Here is a 19,010-nt window from a genome sequence, read left to right as displayed (position 1 = left end):
AGTGGATGGTTTGACTCTTATGAAACTCGGGTCCACCATCCATGCTTTCAGCTAGTTGACTTGTCTAACTAATGTTACAATGATTAGAAAGGCCACTTTCATAGTCAGATGGGCTCGAGGTTCAAAGGGAGGTCTGCTGAGAGATGAAAAAACAAAATTGAGGTCCCACGGGGTGCGAACTTCACCAGTGGTGGAAAGGGTCAAAGAAGCCCCTTCAAAAATCTAGTTTGACAGGGTGAATGAAGATCATATGGTTATCAACAGGAGGATGAAAAGCACTGATTGCTGCTAAATGAACCTGAAGAGAACTAAATGAGATATCCAACGACTTACGGGTAAATATTTCAGGATAGCAGGGAACCCAGCAGATTCTGGAGATAATGTATTGTTGAGTACAAGAGGAGAAACACCTTCTTTTAGCTGAATAAGAACATATCCTAGTAGAGTCTTTCCTACTTTGATTAAGGATGGATTGCATCACTCTGGAACACAAGTGCTCTTACATCCAGTGACCATCCAAATACCAGGCTACAGTGGTTCCTGATTGGGGTGCTTGAAAGTGCCCTGGTGTTGTGTTAGAAAGTCCAGAAATGGGCAGACGTTTATGGGCAGCTGAGCTGAGAGCTTCAGTAGATCTATAAACCATAACTGTCTTGGCCAGTCAGGCACAATGAGGATGACTTGAGCTCTGTCTTAATGGATTTTCCATGAGGCCTGTAGTATTAATGGAATGGGAGGGAAGGCATAACTCAGGTGATCCTTCTGTGATAGCTGGAGTGTATCTCTCTTTGAGCCCTTGCCTAGGCAGGATAGAGGAAGTTTCTTGTTCACATGTGAGGCAAAAAGGTCCCAGGACAGCATTGCCCATTAGGTGAAGACCTTGTTGAGAACTGAATTGTGAATCTCCCATTTGTGGTCCATGGAAAAATCTCTGCTGAGACTGTCCACTAGGGAGTTCTGAACCCCTAGTAAACATGCTGCTGAAAGGGTTATGTGATGGTGGTTGCACCAACTCCAGATGTTAACTGACACTATACAAAAAGGAAGGGATCTCATTCACCTCTACTCGTTTATATATAAGACAGTTGTTATGTTGTCCTTATTATGTTGACATTATTTGAACATGTCGGGATTGGATCAGTGGAAGGAATGCATTACAGACTTGATGGACTATCCTGAGATCTAGTAAACTGATATGCTTTCTGGATTCTTGAAGGGTCCAGATGCCTTGTGCCATATGACCACCTGTATGAACTCCAACTCAGACCATGCGGTGATCAGAAAGAATTGGAGAGGTGTTGGTCCGCACCATCCCTTACACACACTGTTCAGAGCGTGAGGACAATTAAGGCGCACATGTGGACCAACGGACACTGCTTACTAAAAAATTACAAACTCAGGTGCATGGGGCACACACGTATCCATGCGCATAGGGACCATCACTCGAAGAAGTATGTTTCTGACATCTCATGGATGTCTAACCATCAGGTCAAGCTCAACAGAGTTCTGAATCTTTCTGCACATGCCCATTGCACTATCTCCTTTTTTGTTAACTGTGGGCAACACCATCCTGCCTGTCACTCAGGCCCATAACCTGGCTGCCATCTTTAAATTGGTCCTCTCTCTAGGTCTGCACATACAGGTTCTATCTCAATCTTTCAGATTCTTTCTGCATAACATCTCTAAGATATGGCCTTTCCTATCCATCCATACAACTAAGACCCTCATCCAGGCTCTCATCATCTCACATCTTGATTCCTGCAACATCCTTTTCTTTGGCCTTGACAAATGCAATCTTGTCCTGCTCATATCTATTCAGAAGGATGCTGCAAAGATCATTTTTCTAGCATGTCACTTTGACTATGTCACCCCACTCTTTGTATTCCTCCACTGGCTTCTCTTTCTCTATCGCATCAAACACAAGCTGCTTGTCTTCACTTTCGAGGGCCTTTACAGCCTATCCCCCCCAACTTATCACTCATTCTCTATCAAGATGTCGACTCTCACCTCCGATCGCCTCATGTTACCAGCCTCCATTGCCCACTTGTTAAATTCTAAAAAAAGCACCTTCACGCTTTCTCTCATGATGCCTTGGGAGGAGCTCCCCTTAAATATCCATAGAGCTACCTCATTTATCTTCCTTCAAATTTCTCCTTAAAACTCTCCAAGATTCGAATTTCCATAGGAAATGACTTAAAAATTTTGCATTTAGTCTAATAAATAACAGACTTGTACTACATCCATAATCCTCAAGCCTAGCTCAGCTACACCAACCACAGGACCCTAGAGGAGGGAGTTGTGAGAAACGGTAGCTTTACATCACCTCTGGGAGTCCCATGATCCCAGGAAATACCATGTTCACCCCCAACATATATTAAAGCGACCTCAGGAATTCCCCTCTGCCAGGGGAATCCCCATTTGGCCACTTAGCATCATAGAATCACAGGACTGGAAGGAACCTCGAGAGCTCATCTAGTCCAGTCCCCGGCCTCATGGCAGGACTAAGTATTATCTAGACCATCCCTGACAGGGGTTTGTCTAACCTGCTCTTAAAAATCTCCAGTGATGGAGATTCTACAACTTCCCTAGGCAATTTATTCCAGTGCTTAACCATCCTGACAGGAAGTTTTTCCTAATGTCCAAGCTAAACCTCCCTTGCTGCCATTTAAGCCCATTGCTTCTTGTCCTATCACCAGAGGTTAAGAAAAATAATTTTTCTCCCTCCTCCTTGTAACAACCTTTTGTGTACTTGAAAACTGTTATGTCCTCTCTCAGTCTTCTCTTTTCCAGACTAAACAAACTTATTTTTTCAATCTTCGCTCATAGCTCATGTTTTCTAGACCTTTAATCATTTTCGTTGCTCTTCTCTGGAATTTCTCCACATCCTTCCTGAAATGTGGCACCCAGAACTGGACACAATACTCCAGTTGAGGCCTAATCAGCACGGAGTAGAGCGGAAGAATTACTTCTCGTGTCTTGCTTAGAACACTCCTGCTAATACATCCCATATATCCCCAGTGGTTCTGGGATTTTGTGGCCAGAAAAAACTGAAGTTCATAGATGAAAATTTTGATTACGACGTTCCTACTAATTCCAACATATTAAAAGAGATAGAAATACAATGATAATAATTTAAGTTTATGGATAAAAGATACATACCTCTTCTAGAAGAACAGGTAAACCCAATCTAATAGCATTCTCAAGAGTACGCAGGAAACCAGCATCTGTAAGCTTAATTATCTTTAAACCAGATTTCATTTCTTTGTTTCTTATCCACCGATTTGCCTATGTAGGAAACAAGAGAGTAATCACTAAGGCTGGCTAAGTGTCACATTTGACCAGAAGGTTAATTAGCACGTTTACCTCAATATTCAGAAGTGCAATTCTTAAGACCACTGCTTTGATCAGGAAAAGTAAATTAAATGCACTAACTCTTTACATCTGAGAAGCATCACCAGAAAATAAGGTTTTTGCTTGTATTTGTAATATCTAAGGCTTTTACACTGCACGGTGTGATATTCAGCTGTGCTGGTACTGCTCGTATTTTATTGGCCTTTATAGGTCCAGATTGTGCCATTCAAGGAATAGAATCATTTTGGGGAATAGCGTGAGGCAGCACCACACCAAGAGGAGCTCTATGAGGGACTGTATCTCAGAGGGCAGCTTCCAGTGAGATTACACACACTGTGTGGGGTAGATTACTCTTCCTGCTGCACCCAAGGCTGGTGTGGAGAGGCAGGATTGGCCTCCCATTCATTCCCTTTAGGACGAGTTGTGCACTAGGAAGGAGCAATCCCTGTGCTCACCTGACCCACCCATACGACCTGGCCCATTCAGTCGGCAGCCCCTCTCCTCCAGCAAGGACACCAGGCCATGAAGAGAGACCTGTATGATGTCTAGGGAAGAGGAAAGGGTGGTGCTGCAGGGTTGAGTGAAGAAGGAAGGAATATCCACACTGTCACGATTGGACCCTAAAATAGATTTATACTTGTAATGTTTTAAATGTAAAAATTAAATTGAAAAAGGTTTTTCATTCTAAATTCTTTCATTGTGCTCACCTACCGCTTCCAATAATCACAAGTGAGGGAAAAGGAGTGAACAATGCAGGAAATTGTCCTAACAAAATTGGCTGTGGTTCAATGGTCGTTTAGCACTAGGTCAATTAAGGGGATTCAGAAAACCACAAAAATATGTGGTGGAAAAGTTATAGCACAAAATAAACACCAGTTGTGAGGCAGGTATATGCAGTTTTTACTTTCCTCCTTTTTAGGTTAAACAATAATAATAGTCTTCACAGTCTTTCATTTTATGAAACTCCTTTCATAGCTTTGACCATCTTTGAGACTCATCCCTGGGCCTTTAATGAAAACTGGACACAATCCTGTTTTTCCTCCGTTGGCAATACAGTTTATAGTTTTCATATTGTGGAGGGGTTTTAATGGCACACATTTTGCACAATCATTTCCATGTTATTTATAGTTAGAAACCTCTTGGTAAAGATTCATAGTACTCTATTAATTATTTTAAACCTATTCCAATTTTGACTGGAATGAGAATGTTAAATTAGAGTTCATGCAATACCTGAAACACTATCGTGTTTTTTATTTTTAATCACAGATCTCATATTGAAAACGTATGGACCAGATGCTCAGCTGGTGTTAGTCACTATAGCTCTACTGAAGAATGTTGATTTGCACGAGTTGAGGATCTGGCCCCAAGCCAACAAAGAAAAAGGTGTCAAGTGTTAGAACTGTCTGGTACAAAAACTTCCGGAGGAGTTGAATTTTTGGAAAGGGAGCTGCATCGGTACAGTTTACAATCAGTGCTCACCTGATCCTGGGGGTCAATCATCAGTGGCCAGCGTCGCCCTCGAGTCACAAGAATCCCATTCTCGGTAGACACATAGTCACGTGGTAACCCATCTGTGTTCCACTGGCGAATTTCATAGGGATCTCCCAAAATGTTTATAAGACTGAAGTCTGGACTGATAGGAATCTCTAGATTCTGACATTTCTTAATCCAGCAATCTATCAGCTGAGACAGAGAGATATTAATTGTAAAAAGAGATTCATGGGAGATTATATTACTTCATGGGAATAGGACAGTTACCTGTTCCGTAACTGGCGTTCTTCGAGATGTGTTGCTCAGGTGTATTCCACTATAGGTGTGCGTGCTCGCCACGTGCATCGGTACCGGAAGTTTGTCCCTTAGCAGTATCCGTAGTGGGGGAGCACCGCTGCGACCCCTGGAGTGGCGCCGACATATCGCGACATAAAGGGGACTGCGTGCTCCCCCCAACCTCAGTTCCTTCTTGCCAGACAACTCCGACACAGGGGAAGGAGGGTGGGACGTGGAATACACCTGAGCAACACATCTCGAAGAACGCCAGTTACTGAACAGGTCACTGTCCTTTCTTCTTCGAGTGATTGCTCATGTGTATTCCACTATAGGTGACTCCAAGCTATCCCTGATGGAGGCGGTTAGGAGTATAAGTATGAAATATCAAGGGTTTCCCGGGCGGAGCACCGCTCTACCAAACCCAGCGTCCTCCCGTGATTGGGAGACGATTGCATAGTGTGATGAGAAAGTATGGACAGAGGACCACGTAGCAGCCCTACAAATGTCCTGAATAGGGACATGAGCCACATAGGCCGCAGACGAGGCCTGGGCTCTCGTCGAATTAGCCTTCACCATAGGAGGCGGGGGAACCCCTGTCAGGTCATAGCAGGTGCGAATGCACGAAGTGATCCAGCGGGAGATCTTGGTGGAGACCGGTCGTCCCCTCATGTGCTCGGCCGAAGCAATAAAAAGCTGGGGGGACCTTCTAAAGAGCCTGGTTCTGTCCAGGTAAAAGGCCAGCGCTCTGCGCACGTCTAACATGTGCAGGCGGTGTTCCTCATTGGAGGAATGGGGCTTAGGACACAGGATCGGGAGGAAAATATCCTGATACTTGTGGAAAGCCGAGACCACCTTCGGCAAAAAGGCAGGGTGAGGGCGGAGCTGAACCTTGTCCTTATGAATGACCGTATACGGCGGTTCAGAAGTCAGGGCCCTGAGCTTGGAGACCCGGCAGGCTGAGGTGACAGCCACTAAGAACGCCACCTTCCACGATGGGTGGGACCATGAACACGTGGCTGACGGCTCAAAAGGAGGCCCTGTGAGGCGGGAGAGTACCAGGTTTAGATCCCAGAGCGGGACTGGGGGTCTGGCGTAAGGGAATGCCTGGTCTTACCCTTTCAGAAACCAGGCCGTCATGTGATGTGAGAACACAGACAGGCCCTGCACTGGGGGATGGAAGGCCGAGATGGCCGCCAGGTGCACCCTGATAGAGGAAGGCACGAGATCATGAGTCCTAAGGGACAGGAGGTAATCGAGGACCTGTTGGATAGGTGCAGAGGAGGGAGAGGAACCTCTATCCCTCGCCTACACAGAGAACCTATACCACTTAGCCAGGTAGATGCGCCACGTGGAGGGTTTCCTACTTTCCAGCAGGACCCTCCTGACGTCCTCAGAACACCTGCCCTCCTCCGTGTAAGGAGACTGTTGCCCCCTTACTAACATTCAGTAGGGGTGTTTTGGTTGGCTGCTCCCAGCACTAAAAGGGGAGGGGTCGATGGCAAATCAGGAGCCTGAGACTGACAGTCCCCAGGAACAATGGGGAGAGGCCAATGCTCCAGATCAGCCTGATTGACAGGGCGGGCAGCTAATCAGAGAGTCAGGAGGCCGGGGGGTCCCGTCCTCCCTGTGAGCTGGAATTGCCTGGGTCACACAGAGTGGGGCCAAGCTAAGGAGAGAGCAAGGGCCCGAGCTGAGCTGGGGAGCAGAGCTGCAGCCCCAAAGCCAGAGCATGGCCCAGAGAGAGCAGAGCTGCCCTGGGAGCGGAGCTGCAGCAACCGGAGCCAGAGGGGCCAGAGAAGCAGCCCAGGGAGCTGGAGGCAGAGCAGCAGCAGCAACTGTGCTGAGGCCGAGTGGAGCTGGAGCTGGGGCTGGAGCAGTCCAGAGCCGGGTGCGGGGAGCAGCTGGGAAGAGTGAGGGGGACCCTGGGCAGTGGGCCCAGCACAGGGAGACGCCTCAGCCAAGAGGCTCTGCAGGCCAGACTTGGAGGGGGATCGTAACCCCGACCGGGCAGAGGCGACGCTGGGAAGAAGGGTCCTGCCACCTAGAGCCTGAGAGCGTGTGGCCACCACCAGAGCAAGCGTCCAACCCTCAGCGTCCCTGCAGCAAAGCCAGGGCCTGAGAAGGAGCCTGGGACCTACAAGGAACAGACTGTGACCTGCCCTGACGTTCCAGAGACACTGCTTGTGATGTTCCCTGCCACAGAGCAGGGTGATGTGTTTTCCTTTAACTTTTCCCATTTTTCCTTATTCTTTTTTTTTAAATTGTTAATTAAACAACTTGTATTTGCTTTAAATTGTATGAAATGATCAGTGGGTCAGGAAGGTGCCCAGTGCAGAGAGAGTACCCCGGAGTGGGGACACCCTAGCCCCTGTCCTGGGTGACCACAGCAGGGTTGGGGGTCGAGCCCCCCAGGAATCCTGGGCCCAGCCTTGTTGGGGTTTACGAGGACTCTGCCAGACAGGAGAGTGGAAGGGGAGCCCTCAAGGGCAGGGAGGCCTCTGGGTAAAGGAAGTGGGAGCGAGGACTCAGATCCTTTTGCTAGCCCACTTCACCGGGGTAGTGCAGAAGCCAGGAAAGTTCCCCACAATAGCGGGACCATTCCCCTGCTTACATCTGCATTCAACCATGAAGCAGCCACGCTGTCAGATGGAGCGCAGCTAGGTTGGGATGGAGGAGACTTCCTGCCTCCTGGGAGAGGAGGTCCGGGCATAGCGGCAGCCTGCAAGGGGGGGCCGCTAAGAGTTGCAGGAGGGACCCGTACCAATGCTGACGGGCCCAATCCAGGGCTATGAGGATCATCCTCGCTCCGTCTGACTTCATCTTCTGCAACACCTTGTCTATTAAGGGGAAGGGTGGGAGGGCGTACAACAGGGGCCCCGACCATGAGAGCAGGAACACATCCGATATCGCCCCGTTGCCCTGTCCCGCCCTGGAGCAGAATCGAGGACACTGTCGATTCTGGGCAGTGGCGAACAGGTCTATGTGGGGAGTGCCCCACTGTAGGAAGATCCACCTGGCCACATCCCTGTGAAGGGACCACTTGTGCTGCTAGGACAATACCCTGCTCAGGCGGTCCGCAAGAGAATTGCTCTTGCCCGGCAGGTAAAAAGCCCGCAGGAGTACATTGTGGGCTGTACAAAACTCCCACAGGAGCTGGGCTTCCTGGCATAAGGCCCTGGAATGCGTACCGCCCTGCTTGTTGACATAGTACATGGCGGTCGTGTTGTCCGTAAGGACTCTGAGCACCCTCCCTTGGATGTGGTGGCGGAACGCCATGCAGGCGAGGCGTATGGCCCTGAGCTCCCTGACATTTATGTGGAGGGCTAAGTCTCCTGGGGACTACAACCCCACGTGCGCTCCCCAGCCCAGGTCCGAGACGTCCGACACTAGGTCTTGTGAGGGAGGAGGGTCCCGGAAGGGGATACCCCGGAGCATGTTGCCCGGGAGGGACCACCATTGGAGACCTGCCACCACCCTGGGCGGCACTGTGACCACCATGTCCAGGCTGTCCCTGGCCTGGGAATACCTGGAGGCCAACCACAGCTGGAGGGGCTTCATTCGAAGCCTGGCATGTCGCACTACATAGGTGCATGCTGCCATGTGGCCTAGGACCTGAAGGCACACCTGTGCTGTGGTTACCGGGTTACTGGTTACTGTGATCCGGGCGATGAGAGCTTTGAGCGCCTCGAACCTGTCCCTTGGGAGGAAGGCCAAGGCTACCCGGGAATCTAGCAGCGCGCCTATAAAGGTTATGCACTGAACTGGGATTAACGTGGATTTCTCCTCGTTTACCAGCAGGCCTAGGACACCGCAGGTGCCTAGCAGGTAGCTCGTCTGCTGCTGCACCAGGGATCAAGACCGGCCCTTGAGCAGCCAGTTGTCTAAGTAGGGGAAGATCTGCAGCCCTTTCCTCCTGAAGTAGGCTGCAACTACCGCCATACATTTCGTAAACACCCTGGGGGCCGTAGAGAGGCCAAAAGGGAGGACCGTAAACTGGAAGTGGTCCTGTCCCACCAGAAAACGGAGGTAGCGCCTGTGATCCTGGGAAATGTGGATGTGAAAATACACATCCTGGAGGTCCAGTGACATAAACCAATCCCCCTGGTCTAGGGATGGAATAATGGAGCCAGGGACACCGTGCGGAATTTGTAACGCACCAGGTAACGCACCAGGAACTGGTTGAGATTCCGTGGGTCGAGGATGGGCCGAAGCCTGCCTTTCGCCTTGGGAACGAGGAAATACCTGGAGTAAAACCCCTTGCCCTGGTATTCTTGAGGCACCCTTTCCACCGCTCCCAAGGAAAGGAGGCATTGTACCTCCTGACGGAGGAGGAGGGCATGCTCCGGAACTGCCATGTGGCACTGTGACAGGGGGCAGTTGGGAGGGGTTGCCACAAACTGGAGCCTGTACCCCTGGGAGATGGTGCTGAGGACCCATTGATCCGTTGTTATAGTGGACCATTGGAGTCAGAAAGCTGATAAACAGTTGAAAAAAGGCAACTTTATTAACTGGGTGGGGGGAGCACTGGCAACAGGCCCGGTGACCCCCCTCAACAAGTCAAAAACACCGTTTCCTGGGGCGTTTGCCTTTTGAGGCACCAGGTCACTGGGCCGAAAGGGATTGGCGCTGTGACCGACGCCTCTGATCCCTCTGCCGCTTAGGTGGGGGTTCATATCTACCCCTAGCTTGTGGAGCGGGCGGTTGAGGCCTGGGCTTGTCCTTTGCAGGTACAGGCCCACGTCTGAAGGGTGGTACGGGAATCCTTCATCCCATGCAGACGGGTATCAGTCTGATCAGCAAACAGGGCCTTGCCATCAAACGGCAGGTCCTGCATTATCGACTGGGATTCAGAGGAGAGTCCCGAGAGGGAAAGCCACGATGCTCACCTCATGGAGACAGCTGTAGCCAAGGAGCAAGCGGCCATGTCCGTCGCGTCCGAAGCAGCCTGGAGAGCCGCCTTGGCCGCGGTCGCCCCTTCTTGGACAAGCACCTGAAACTCCTTCGCCTCGGTATCAGGGAGGAAGCACTCAAACTTGGGAGAGATCCCCAAAGGTTGAACTCGTAGCGGCCCAGACGTGCCTGATGGTTGGCGACGTGGAGCTGGAAATTCGTCCATGAGTAAGACTTTCATCTGAAAGAGTCAAGTCTACGAGCGTCCCTGTCCTTGGGCGTGGGCGCAGGCTGACCATTCCTCTCGCGCTGGTGGACCAACTCTCCCACCAGGGAGTTAGGGGTTGGGTGAGTGTATAGGTACTAAAGACCTTTGGCAGGGACGAAGTATTTCCTCTCAGCCTTTTTGGAAATAGGGGCAAGGGAAGCCGGCGTTTGCCAAAGGCCAGCGGTAATAATGGCAACTTCTTGATGAAACGGGAGCACCACACGCCCTGGGACCAAGGAGGCCAGGACATTAAAAAGTGTGTCGGAGGGCTCCTCCATCTCCTCGGCCCGGAGCTCGAGGTTGGCTGCCATCCTCAGAAGCAGCTCTTGATGGGCCTTAAAGTCCTCTTGCGAAGAGGGAGGCGGTACCACAACCGAATCACCCTGCGCCGTCGAGGTGGAAGGTACAGCACCGTCAACGGCAAGCGGCACCATGGGCTCTACTTCGGGGTCCGGTGCCGAAGCCAGCATCGGAGGATCGGCACCCACAGTTTGATCCCAGTACCGCGGTGATGCGGGGCGGCCCTGGGAAGCTCCCGCCACGGAGCAAGGACCGAGGTGCGCCGGAGCCTGAGGCCACGGCGCTAGCTGACACCACTGACCCTGCCATGGCACAGTCTGGAGTAGAGGCACGTCGGGCCCCGGAGTGCAGGTTGGTCTGGCGGCACGGGTCGGCCCCGGGATAGACGACTGCGCATTCACACCGATGTTCGGGAAAAGTGAACGGTGCCGTAAGAACGGCTGGAACAGTCCCGATCGTGACGGCTCCGGGACTTCGACCTGGAGGAGGACGAGATGTAAATGTCCGAGGAGCTGCGTCTGGACTGTCCGTGGCACCTGTGGTCCTGGTGCCTCGGTGCCGGGGAACGCGGGGATGTGCTGCGAGCCTGACCTCTACAGTGCCGGGTCCTGGAGTGGGAGCGTCGGTGCCGACGGCGTCACGACCTATTCCTCTCGGAGTCGCTAGAAGAAGAGGGATGGTGTCGCCTCTTTCTTCTGGCACGACAGCACTCAGGACCCGACGAATGGGAAACGCTCATGGCAGAATCATGACGCGGGGTCAATGTGCGTCGTGAAGCCCTACTAGGTGCCTCAACCCGGGAAGGTGCTTCAATCTCCGACTCCTTCGGGGAAGGCTGGTGGGCAATCAAGGACAGCTTCCCGTGGGACCGGGGGCCCGAGTGCTGCGGCGCTGCCGGCACCAGAAGCGTCAATATCTCACACGCGGCCTGAGCTGCCTCTGGCGTCGAGAGCATGCACACCTCTGGAGAGGCTCGCGCGGACGGGACAGGATTACTCCACTCAGCGTGAGTCGGAGGTCTCTGTCCCGATGGGGATGGGCTGCCCAACTCGGGTCTAGCCTCACCCCTAGTCTTTTCCCGGTGCCTCTGCGATTTCCCCGTCCTCTTAGCTGGGGAATGGTGCCGAGACGTCCAAGGTGCCTCACTGCGCACCGAGGACGCGGTACCGGAGCAGATTCAGAGCGGCGCTCGGGAGGCCCTTCGCTGCGTGCCGACGACGCGGATCCCGGCGCGGTGCCGGCTTGATGCACCGGTGCCGGGGCCAATGCCGACCCTATTAAGAGCGCTCGGAGTCGGATCTCACACTCCTTCTTCGTTCGTGGCTTGAAGGAGCGGCAGATCTTACACTTCTCACTAATGTGAGACTCGCCCAGACAGCAAAGACACAGAGTGTGGATCACTTCTGGGCATAGAATTGCGACAAGAGTCGCACGACTTGAAGCCTGGGCCATGGGGCATGCCCCGTGCCAGGCACTAACAGAAGAAAAGTTCAGCAAAGAAACAGTTCAGTGAACTAGATACCACTAAGGCTATAACGCTGCAGCCAAGGCTGGAGCAAGTTCCAACTACCTTCACTGGCAGCAAGAAGGAACTGAGGGTGGAGGGAGTATGCAGTCCCCTTTATGGCGTGATATGTTGGCGCCACTCCAGGGGTCGCAGCGGTGCTCCCCCACTACGGATACTGCTAAGGGAAAAACTTCCGGCACCGGTGCACATGGCGAGCACACACACCTATAGTGGAATACACATGAGCAATCACTCGAAGAAGAATGTAACAATAGCCTGTTGGAACTAGTTGGTAGTACTTAAAAGTTATCATCCTTGGATGGCTGTTTGATTGCTTAGGAGGCGACAAGCAAGTGTCTTTAATTCATTTCAGAATAGACAGGAGTCCTTGTCTTGTACTAATAATAATCCTACCCCCTTCACAATTGTCACTAATGGCTGAATATGTATTTAAACTGAACTCTGTACAGCAAGGTTGAGGATCATTAATGCAGTTGTGGGGGAATGCTTAGACTGACACTGTCCATATTGTACCTGTTCAGAAGCTAGAGCAATTCTACAGTGATGCCAGTTTGGTACCTATCACAAGCACCACATTACGGAGGAAAAAAAGAAAAAGGGAGATTATTTTTACTCACCAGTTGCCTATAAAGTGCTGTAAAAGCCCCATAATAGGCAACGCAAGCAGCTGCTATGAACACATTCCCTATGATGTTTGAAATCTCATCTTCAAAATTCCTGATGCTCTCTTCCCACCGAACTTGTTCATCTCCTAATGCAGCTGTGAGCTTTCCAGCTCTAGTGAGGCGAGCTTGGGTAAGTGCCATGGTCCTTGCTAAACAGTTATAAAACGATTGGACTGTGATTAGTATTAAAAAGTCAATTTTTCCTAATAATCTTTTCCCTTGCTTTCTATTTTAGCCTCCCTCTTCCCATACCCTTTCCTCTAGCCTTAACTTCTACAGTGGCTTCCTGGCAAAGTTCTTTTTGGCCTATTGACTGGGTACTTCAGGACAGACTATGGTCCATGAACCCATATCTTGACCTCGCCAAACTCCCAGCACAGCCTCTTCCAATCATCCTGCTGTGATATTATCACCACCTGCTACTGGAACCAGGTTGCTCCAGTTGAAGCTGCCTGAAGGAACAGTCACAAGCCTAACTGCTGGCAGCAGATGTAGTGTCTCCTTACCACAGTACTGTGTGGCCAGAGAAGCACTGGGGAGACAGAGTGCTAGTAAATCATGTGTTTGACCCTTTCAATGGAGTCCTACTGATGTGCATATTAATTTCCATACCACTGTGTTGTGTATAGTATGAGACTGTCTGGGTCAGGGCTAGCTAGTTTCCCCTGATCCAGCTAGCTGTATAGTGAAGGCATGTAAGTAAAAGACTAACTTAACTGTTTAACGACTTCAAGAGAAATCACTTACCAAGGCTCTCTTTTTCTTCAAGGCTTCTTTCATACTGGTCTTGTAATGCCTGGATCTGATCCTCCACCTGCTTTAATTTCTTTTGCTTGTCGCGAAGGGTAGCCATAGTCGCATCGAGCTCAGCCTAAGAACGTAAGGAAATCTTTAGGTGAAGGCTTTCAAACCTGGTGGCCTGATTTTTAGAAGAGCTGAAGTCAATGGAAGTGACAGGTACAGGGGACTTGTGAAAATCAGGTCACTTATTCAGGTGCTACACATGAATAAGGAGTCTTTTTGAAAGATGTGGCTTTAAACCAGAACATTTTTGTCCTATTAATAAAATGGCATTTTCATAACGAGCGCCTCCATCATTTTTCTAGAGAGTAGGATATGAAACTGTCACACCCTCTAGTCTCTGCTGTAACCAGGTTGGCTGAACATTGACACAGGACCAATGGCTGGGGAAAGTCTCCCTTGGGCCACAGCTCTTTGAAAATTCATTCCCCAATGACTTGTGTTTAGTCAGTCTTGGAAGAACTCAGCGATAATGTCATGTACAATACCTGATTGCCCCATGTGCCCCACGAATGGAGTACCCATCTGATGCTTAATTCAGCACTTACAGACAGTAGGGAGAAGATATGTCATCCTTGGAACTGGAAGTAGCTTCTGTAGCAAGGCAGGACAGCAGCCCAAGAGGCTACTTTCTGCTGGATTTGGCCCAAAGAGTTAAAAGAACAATTATGGATGAAAAAAAATTTATTACTTAGATCAGAAGCTCCTTGGAGCAGGAACTGATTTTTGGTCGGTGTACAAGGCCCAGCACAGTGGGTCCTGATCCATGACTGGGACTTCTAGGCGTTACCGCAGTAAAAAAAAAAAAAAATTAACAATATCATCAAAGTTATCATTCTAACAAATAAAATACATTAGAGACATAAACACGCACCTGTGCAGCATTTAACTTTTGCCTCTTTGGCTCAACTTCTTTGACGACTCTAGAGTATAAATCCATGGCTCTCACCCACATGCACATTGACCTACAGGCCCTGGACACCTTCTCTACTTTTTCAGGCACAAAATCTGGGTTATTTATATATTTCTGAAGCTTTAACAATATTTGAGGCTTTATATTTTCTTTATCGTATTCTAAAAGTTTTTTGAGGAAATTGGAATCTCCAAGGAGCTGTTTTGCTGCTGCCCAGTCAGGCCTGAAAGAAAATAACAGTAACAGAATTTGAGAGAGACATGCCCTGAGAACATGATCTTAAATAACAAATTTGCACTTTTCAGACCATTTCCTCTTGCTTGGTACAGTGTTTTGAAGAGCTTGACCACAACCAGTGCTTGATAAAAACATAGCAACAGAATTTACATTTCGATATCACATGTAATTAACATAAAAGTGCTATAAACTAGATCTCCTCTGTAGGACACATGTAAGCAAAGGGCTAGGCCTCCGAATGAAAGCTAAGAAGCGCTATTGCAAGAAGACTGTAGCTCTGCTGCTCCAAATTGGCATTTAGACTTGAGAGACTAATGCTTTGTGAAAGTGTGAATTGAACTACAGGTAGCACCTCTGTGGATTTCAAATAATCTATAGACAAAGGCAGGCTGCCAAACCTGCTACTTTTCTAGTAGAATGGGCCCTATGGGCTTTCGGACTCTGAAATTCCAGCCAAGTCACAACAGGTATGAATCTGTACTTTAATCTCCTGAGACAATCTTTTAACCAAAGAGTTGGGCGGGCTTTTGTTTCTCTCTCCAACAACCATGTGAATTTCCTATATGGTTTAGTCCTGTCAAGGTAATAAACTCTTTTCACAATGAAACCATGGAATCTAGTCTTCCCTGGTACACAAGCTTGTAAAAAACTGGATTGGCTCACATGAAAATCCAAAGCCACCTTAGTCAAAAATGTTGGATGTGTTCCTTATGGAGAATCCACCACCAACTTGGAGTTCAGCGAATCAGATCCTCAGCTGGTGAGAATCCATGTCGCTTCTTTGAGGTCACCGGAGCTATGCCAATTTACACCAACTCAAGATCTGGCCAAGAGACTTTTGTACTGACATGGTATCTGTTAGGAAACACTCATCAGCAAAAGATGATAAGAAGACCAGTCTCTTAATGGTTAAAAAAAAGCAGCTTCCGAGAGCTCAGGAGAAATTCTCAAAGTAGAAGTGAGAGGAGGCTTACTAAAAAGTAACTCAATCTCAAATTAAATAATACATTTGGTTTATTTAAAGAAAAACTACTTTATTTATAGTCACGATTTAAAAATCCATCTAGTTGGGAGTAAATAACTCAGTGGTACTTATGCTTTAAGTAAAAAATACTCCAATATTCTGTAAAAAGGGAGAATTTGACCTGTGGAATGTTCAGTTTTTGAAATGTGGATTGTTTACCATGCCAGATATTTTAGCATCATTATCTAAAATGTGGCTTTTCGTTGTTTTGTTTTGTTATGCTATCTTATTGATGTAATCAATCTCTACATCCTCTTTGGACGTTAATTGCTCCATTGCTTGAAGCATACCACAACTTTATGCTTCAAGAAACTAGAATTTGACCCAAGCACATCAAAGCTGACAAGTTTTATCATTAGGGATTTTGGAAACTCTTATAAAATAATTGCTTGTATCAAAGACACAAAGTACGTCATGCAAAATTAAATGTAACCCTATAATTTAGTCTTCCTTCTCCTCATTCAGAACTGGTTTCAAAGAATATATGTGATCTGTTACTATAAATTAGTGATGGACCCAAGACACATAATTTGGAACTGGTTCTGAAACTTTAAAAAAAGTTCAAGAAGTTTGACATGCGGTTTTAGTCCAGCCCACTACAGAGAATGAGACCAGTTATGAACTATAGATGCCAATCTAGATCTGAACTTCCCCAAAGTTCAGGGGTGTTTTGGTTCAGGCCAATCTTTTTCATAAATATAATCACCACATCACGATGGATGAGGATACCATTTTTCTGAGAAACGTGCAGAAAGTGTTTTGCGTGAGAGACCCACAAAGCAAAGCTAAGCAGTTGTGACTACAGCTGTCAAAGAGACAATGCTCTGATTCAACCAAAGATATTCTCCACATTAGTGAACTCTTCCTATTAAAATGTGAATTTACTGTAGAAGTTGGTACCATTATACAAAACATTTCACTAAGGAAGAGCTGGGAGGAGAGGGGGTGGGGAGAAAAATCAAAGAAAAAACAAAGAAAAATATTAACAAATAATTAAAACAAAATACTATATAGCTCTGAATGGCTTACTTTGCATTTAAAAGAATGGAGATAGCTTCCATTACAGTCATGACAAGATCCGGAGGCTTGGTAAAAACTCTAATTTCAGATATATCTGCTTTATCCAAAGAGTCAAGAGCTTTGTTTGCAGCCTCTAAAGCTGGGAGAGCTTCATCCAGATCCCGTTGAGCATCATCAGCAATTGCCTGAGTCTCTTCCGCTTTCACTTTGGCAATAGCTTCATCTTCTTGAACAACACGGCGAACCTCAACATTAAATGTGCAGTGAAATATTTTCAAAACACAACAAAGATTTAAATGGCTTAACTTGTTCTGGCTTATTTCTTTAACGGGTTTGCTTAACATTCACTTCTGCATTTTTGGTTTTATACATAAAGTATGCAAAATAGAATTATAGAGGAGCGTCACCGGTCCTGACACGCCCAGAAAGCTATTAATTGGTGAAAGATACTAAAATCCCATTATTTTTGAGGTGCAAAGGCCACGGATCTGCAAGGACAGACCAAATCCTGTAGGCCTCAGGCTCCGGCCTACCACTGGCAGCATAGCTGGCTGCACTGCTATTGACTTTACTTCAGCAGCCGTAACTCCTAAGATGTGTGTCACAGAGAGCACAAGCGATGTTAACGCTTCTTGGAGCAGCATTAACTAACATGGGAAATGTCTGCATAAACTCTGCGGCATCCACAGAAGAAACATTTGTACTGGTAGAAGCTACACTACAGAAAAGCAGGAAACTGCCTTTCCCTTTCTGCACTCCCTGTCAAGGCTCAGTTCAGCGCTTTTAGGCCCTTGTGCTCCTCAGTATGCAGGGGTGGCTCTAGGCACCAGCAAGGCAAGCACATGCTTGGGGCAGCCCATTTGCAGGGGCGGCAGGGATCCAGCCTGGGAGCTAAGAACCAACAGGGGCCCCTAGGAGCTGTAGTTCCTTGGTTAGCTCCCTGTCTATAGAGCCAGCCCTGGAGCAGAGAAAGAACTACATTTCCCAGCATTCCTTTGGCCACTACCAACAGGAAAGAGGGGGAGGGAGTGAGGAAGCTGAGACCTCATGCTACAGCCTGCTGTGAATGGAGAGCTGCACTGGGAAGGGCAGGGAGACCATATTTTAACATTCAAAAAATAGGACACTCCACGGGGAGGGAGGGTAGCCCCACCCTGCCCCCATCCACTCCCTCCGACTGCCCCCCACAGAAACCCCAACCCATCCAACCCTCCCGCTCCCTGATCACCCCTTTCCCGGGACCCCTGCCCCAACCGCCCCCCAGGACCCCACCCCCTATCTAAGTCCCACTGGTCCTTGTCCCCAACTGCCCCCTCCTGAGACCCCCCCGAACTTCCCCCCTAGGAACCCACCCCCTATTTGTCCCCTGACAAACCCCTGGGACTCCCATGCCTATCCAACTGCTGCCTGTCCCCTGACTGCCCTCCCCCCGAACTCCTGACCCATCTAACCCCCAACCAATCTAACCTCCCTTTCTCCCTGCCCCTGACTGCCCCCCAGAACCTCCGCCCCATCCACCCCTCCCTGCTCCCTGTCCCTTGACTGCCTGGAACCCCTACCCCTTCTCCAACCCCCCAGCTCCCTTACCGTGCCACTCAGACCAGCGTGTCTGGCTTCGCGCAGCGCCAGACACACTGCTGCATACACGCTGCCGTGCTCCCCTGCAGAGCCACAGCCCCCCCCAGCACCTGCCTTCCAGATTTGAACACCTCAAAATTCAGGAGTGCTCAAGCTCAGTTTGGGCAGCTGTTACTTCATTTCTCCCAAATCAAATATACTGATCCACTGTAACTTGCTGTAGAAAAAGTAGGATAAAATTGAGCAAGAAATGCTTCCCAGTGGTTATTAGGACTGGAATTACTATTTTCAACAGCCATTGCCTTTTTTTGTTTGTTTGTTTGTTTGTTTAAAAGGAAGACAGTGATATTGCATTGGCAAATTCCCCATAGAAAGAAAGAGTGGAACAAAAGAATAATAAAGGCACCTCAACTTTTCCTCATTTACGTAGGACAGTCTTATAATATGCATCCAGATATCCTCCAATCACACAAGCTGAAAACTGTTCCACTTCACTGCAGTTCTGTAACCATATGGGAACCAATCCTGTCTGTGTTCTGTGCACATCTAAAATTCCTGCTGAATGACCTGCCCTGGGAATGAGTTACCGGTGACCCAGGGCTGCGGAGGAAGGAAGGTGCAGGTGTGGGGGGGAGCCCAGGGCTGCGGCGGCAAGGAGTGTGTGTATC

The 19,010-nt window shown here is 48.8% G+C and overlaps 1 protein-coding gene across 1 annotated transcript in view; it reads right to left on the bottom strand.

Annotated features, from left to right (window-relative positions):
• Positions 1-19,010, bottom strand: part of DNAH6 (dynein axonemal heavy chain 6) — a 190,541-nt gene that overhangs the window by 64,947 nt on the left and 106,584 nt on the right. The window contains exons 47-52 of the mRNA XM_034774925.1: positions 16,774-17,009; positions 14,445-14,706; positions 13,517-13,640; positions 12,722-12,918; positions 4,831-5,034; positions 3,160-3,285 (exon numbers count right to left, since the gene is read on the bottom strand). Of these exons, the coding sequence (XP_034630816.1) occupies positions 3,160-3,285; positions 4,831-5,034; positions 12,722-12,918; positions 13,517-13,640; positions 14,445-14,706; positions 16,774-17,009 (1,149 nt within the window). The remainder of the gene's footprint in view (positions 1-3,159; positions 3,286-4,830; positions 5,035-12,721; positions 12,919-13,516; positions 13,641-14,444; positions 14,707-16,773; positions 17,010-19,010) is intronic.

Source organism: Trachemys scripta, chromosome 6 (assembly GCF_013100865.1).
Source record: "Trachemys scripta elegans isolate TJP31775 chromosome 6, CAS_Tse_1.0, whole genome shotgun sequence".
Taxonomy (NCBI): domain Eukaryota; kingdom Metazoa; phylum Chordata; order Testudines; family Emydidae; genus Trachemys; species Trachemys scripta.
This window is presented reverse-complemented; position numbering and strand designations above follow the sequence as displayed.